The sequence below is a fragment of the Hesperophylax consimilis genome, chromosome 1, assembly GCF_061612785.1.
Source record: "Hesperophylax consimilis isolate HC1 chromosome 1, BYU_Hcon_1.0, whole genome shotgun sequence".
Lineage (NCBI taxonomy): Eukaryota > Metazoa > Arthropoda > Insecta > Trichoptera > Limnephilidae > Hesperophylax > Hesperophylax consimilis.
The window spans coordinates 5,216,455-5,221,728 of record NC_142836.1 but is presented as its reverse complement, the minus strand read 5'-3'; the positions used below and the strand labels follow the sequence as shown (position 1 = coordinate 5,221,728).

The window sequence follows — 5,274 nt, the reverse complement described above, 5'->3', positions numbered from 1 at the left end:
CATCGTCTCTGAAACATTAGTTTATCATTAAAAATAATAATAAATAAATAAATTACTGCAGGGTGTTCGGGGGTAATGTGCGCTAACTTCGGGAGGTGATTCTAGATGATGGTAAAAAAGATAAATAACTTTTTTCGAAATTCCAATGTTTATTTTCTCATAAAAAAAATATTTTTCTGTAGAAGAATATTTATTTTATGTAGAATCACCCCCTGAAGTTAGCGAACATTACCCACGAATACCCTGCACTATAAGATATAGTAGAGGGTGTGAAATTTCCAAACCAAACACTTAGGACGGGTTGTTTCGGAAAATTTGAACAATTCATCAAATTTCAACGTTCATTTTCGGGTTCTGTGAAAGATTTATTCAAGTTCTGTTTTTATATCATTGTAGGCTAGTTGCTTGACAAAACTGAAATAAAAACAGAACTTGAAAAAGTCTTTGACAGAACTTGAAAATGAACGTTGAAATTTGATGAATTGTTCAGATTCTCCGAAACAACCCGTCCTTAAAAATTTCAGTGCGTTCAAGGCTGAAATGGATCATATAGCAGAACGCTCCAGTGGTTATAGTATAACAGAAAAAAATATAATAATGAAAGTAAACAAAAAACTTGTTCAAAAAAGGGTGTTCAAAGTGTCTAAAATATACCCATCTAGGGAGATGTATTATGTGTCATTAAAATAAAACAATCACTGATTTGTTTCAATAAATATATATTATTAATACGAATATTGAAATCCTAGTCTATTGTTTTAAACGCATGTATAAATAGAAATGATAAAAAAGATATAAAAGTGTTAAAGTTATTTATTACATTTGTGGAGATAAAATTAGATTTGTATTGGTGCTCTCCATAATGGCTGTTAGTAGTACAATATCATCCGGTGTAATGGCCCATCCATTCAGCTGGCCAAGGCTTCGAAGTTTCGGGCAATATTCCATTAGTAGCTCCACGGATTCTTGAGTCAGAAGCGGGGCATTCGGAAACCATATTCCTTCAAGATGGTCAAATTTATTATGATGCAGCATTCTGAAGAAGAAAAAAGTTTATCTGACAAAACTGTCAACTAAATCTTTTGCCTAAATCTTGAGGGACTAGTATTTTATCGTAGAACAGGGATGTAAATTGTTGCCATTGCTCAAATTAAGTAATTCTAAATGGAAGTACCTTCACAAAAAGTACACAACATTGATTGATATTGAAAACTATAATAATAATTTGGTATTAATTTAAACTTGTTTACAAACCTTGCCATGTCAACATCATTAAGTTTTATTTCATCTCCTATGATCATTTTCCTCAGATTTGGAGCGCATGTCATCAAATACTTGAATGTTGATGTCCTGATATTGCAGTGCAGAATTTCTACATCTTCCAGCCTACTGAATGGGATTTCCTCCTCGTGGGTCAATGTTTCCATTTTAAAAAGTTCTATAGACATGAGGTTGCTGCACTTGTCAGCAACGTGGGTTAGGTTGAGAGGACCGGTGGCTTGGGACAGCATCATAGAATTAATTCTACTCCCACACCTTTCTATTAGTTGGTGAAATTCGTGGCAGGGGAATTTATTTAATTTCAGCCGTTGAAGATTCTCCAGCTTTTCTATCATTGAAATAACACCAAGATCCGGCTTTTGAAAGTAGATTGTCTCCAATAAAGGACATACCTTTACAATGCTCCTTGCTGTTTCTTTACTTGTATTTGTGTCATGGATGTATTGTAATTTTGATTGAATGTTATCGGGGTATTTCTTGGATTGCACTATGTGATGGATGGATTTGCCAACGAAAGAATAACTTCCAAGGTTCACCAAGTTAGGTAAATTAGCAATGAGCAATGCAACGTCTGTATGACACACATTTTCTTCTCCATACATTCCAATGTTTACAACAGTCAATGTCTCTCTTATTGACGGACAACCTCGACAGAGAGCGTCGATTCCAATCTCCGTTATATCGGTTTCTCCCGATACGTCGAGCATTTTCAAGTTCTCACTGAACTCACCGATAAATTTAAGGGTTTCATCATTTGCAATGCACGGTATATTGAGGACATTTAAGTGCTGCAATGATTTAATCAAATCATAAAACATGTGTAGCTGTTCATCTTTGATCCAAATACCCTTTAAATTGAGTGCAGTCAGATTGGTTCCTTGATCGATGACTGTGGCTATAATTCTTTCGTAGAAGCCTTCGGGGAAAATACCAGTTGCTAACATCTTGACATTGTCTTGTAGTAGCAGCTTCAATGCGAAATATCTCGCTGTCGGTTCTAAAAACTCTGAATTCATTATCAGGTTTAGCAGGTCTTGGTAAATATCACCTGTTACACCGAGATTTTCAAAGTAAGATTTTAATACGACGAACGTTAAAGCTACATCATCATCCGTTTCCAAAGCAGCTAAAACATCCACTAGTTGTTTAGCAACTATGGACATGGGTATTTGGTTTAATAGCGGCACTTCACACTTGGGAGACATTTTCACACTTGTAAAGAAACAAAGCTTAATACGGTTTCAAACTATTTCACTTTATGATTATTACTCTCTTCCAATCACACGTGGGGACACGAAAACAACTAATTCTTAAGGAAATAACATAGCAAGTGAAATTTGATGCATTATGACCTAGAAAGTATACATAACCCACCTCCTAAAATAATCTATATTTAAAGTTGGACTGGCGCCAGAATCTTGACAAGTAAATATGGTGTTACTTGTGGGATAAAATTAAATCCAGGCAATCAGGTGGATAAACGTTGATTGTAACACTATTTCTGTTTCTACTAAATAACAATAGATGATTTAAAATTATAAAACATGTCATCTACTTCTACTTCTACATCTACTTATATGATTTGAAATTATAAAAAATATTACAGTTTGCTTCCAGTCTACAAAAATATCCAAGTAACTTTTGTTTGCAAGTAGAGATATTGTGTGTAGATATAAATTTTTATTCTTGCAATTTAATCTTTTGGCATTCTCTGTAATAATAATAATGATTGAATTATTTGTATATCGCCGTTTTCGTGAGAAAATTACCTCAAGGGTAACCTGTAGCTTTAGAACAGTGATGACTGTGATGAGCAACATGCGGCCTGGACCAAGTAAAATATATCAAAAAATCTGCAGTAAAAAATATTAAACAGTTTCTGTTCCCAAATTATTATAAGCAATAATTACTCGCCCAAATTATCCATTCAAATTGAAAATATCTCCCGAGAAAAAATAAATGCCACCAATGGGAATTGAACCCAAACCTTGTGATTTCCGGTCAGGTGCTCTGAACCACTAAGCTACGTAGGCTTATTCCCAACCCGCCAAATAATTCAAAGTGTACTAATATTTCAATCAACAATTATTGCTTATTATATTTTTTCACCTGTAAACAACCAACTTTATTTTTGTAGGAATTATTATAATTATTGTTAGTTTCGAATTTCCCACTAGATGGCATCGAAACATATGTATTATATCTACATTTGTTGGTGAAATTTTTTGACAATGATAAACAACTTAATAAACAACTCAATATTAATAATTTTTAATAAATAAAAAGAATTTGGCATTCTCAGACTATAAAAATATTACCATTCGTTATTTCGGCTACTGGCATTATACCTAGCTCTCTCATTAAAAATTTAGGCGTATTAGATCTATCAAAAAATTTATATATAAAGATGCAAAAGTCGGTCATTTTGAATACATGTAGGATAACGAAAGATTTTTTAAATATTTATGTTGAGGGATCAGTAGGATTTATAGGCCCTGTTAGAAGTTCTACCGAGCCGAACCCTCTGATATGAAAATATCTGGAGTCGGTGAATTTTTTTTTCCCATTTGATCTCTGGTGAATTGACGTGTTGTTGTTCTTGTATTGTTTTGTATTTATTTTACTTATATAATGCACTTGCATAGTGTTGATTGACTAGCTGATCATTTGTGGAAAAGTGAGTGGAAGGGTTTAGTTTTTCCTATGGGGAAGATTTAACCCGGACAACAAAATCGGAAGCAAAAAAAAAAAAAAAAATACAAGGTTTTTTTTATGTATGGCACAAAGGATAAAAAATGAGCACAAATAACAAATAAGCAATAACTACTCGCCCGAAATATCATATTCTCATGATATCAATGAGATAATTGGTTTGACCTCGGAAGATTTTTCGCCTGTGGTGTATTATTTTTGCGTTCAGTGATTATTTTATTTATAAAATTACCATTTTACAAAATATAAATAGGTTTGCGACACCACCGACTGCAAAATTAAATAGGTCAATCTGTATGTACTCTCCTGTACCTGCGTCACCCGCATAAATTAAATAGGTCAATCTGTATATACTCTACCGTACCTGCGTCACCCGCGTAAATTAAATAGGTCAATCTGTATTGACTCTACCGTACCTGCGTCACCCGCATAAATTAAATAGGTCAATCTGTATTGACTCTACCGTACCTGCGTCACCCGCATAAATTAAATAGGTCAATCTGTATATACTCTACCGTACCTGCGTCACCCGCGTAAATTAAATAGGTTTATCTGTATTGACTCTACCGTACCTGCGTCACCCGCATAAATTAAGTAGGTCAATCTGTATTGACTCTACCGTACCTGCGTCACCCGCATAAATTAAATAGGTCAATCTGTATATACTCTACCGTACCTGCGTCACCCGCGTAAATTAAATAGGTCAATCTGTATTGACTCTACCGTACCTGCGTCACCCGCATAAATTAAATAGGTCAATCTGTATGTACTCTCCTGTACCTGCGTCACCCGCATAAATTAAATAGGTCAATCTGTATTGACTCTACCGTACCTGCGTCACCCGCATAAATTAAATAGGTCAATCTGTATTGACTCTACCGTACCTGCGTCACCCGCATAAATTAAATAGGTCAATCTGTATTGACTCTACCGTACCTGCGTCACCCGCATAAATTAAATAGGTCAATCTGTATATACTCTACCGTACCTGCGTCACCCGCGTAAATTAAATAGGTTTATCTGTATTGACTCTACCGTACCTGCGTCACCCGCATAAATTAAGTAGGTCAATCTGTATTGACTCTACCGTACCTGCGTCACCCGCATAAATTAAATAGGTCAATCTGTATATACTCTACCGTACCTGCGTCACCCGCGTAAATTAAATAGGTCAATCTGTATTGACTCTACCGTACCTGCGTCACCCGCATAAATTAAATAGGTCAATCTGTATGTACTCTCCTGTACCTGCGTCACCCGCATAAATTAAATAGGTCAATC

At 35.0% G+C, this 5,274-nt stretch overlaps 1 protein-coding gene across 1 annotated transcript; it reads right to left on the bottom strand.

Annotated features, from left to right (window-relative positions):
* Positions 1-699: 699 nt before the first annotated feature.
* LOC149426170 (uncharacterized) lies at positions 700-2,651 on the bottom strand. The gene is made up of 2 exons (XM_089635937.1): positions 1,255-2,651; positions 700-1,036 (listed from the first exon to the last, which is right to left on the bottom strand). The coding sequence occupies exons 1-2, from the start codon at positions 2,484-2,486 to the stop codon at positions 817-819; spliced, it is 1,452 nt and encodes a 483-aa protein (XP_089492063.1). The 5' UTR covers positions 2,487-2,651; the 3' UTR covers positions 700-816.
* Between the last annotated feature and the right edge of the window lie 2,623 nt (positions 2,652-5,274).

Excerpts from the sequence above, each read along its gene's own strand:
- LOC149426170 (XM_089635937.1), bottom strand. The coding sequence starts at position 2,486 with ATGTCTCCCAAGTGTGAAGTGCCGCTATTAAACCAAATACCCATGTCC. Across the intron at positions 1,037-1,254 it reads AATGATGTTGACATGGCAAG|AATGCTGCATCATAATAAAT; the intron begins GTTTGTAAACAA and ends TTTCTTCTTCAG.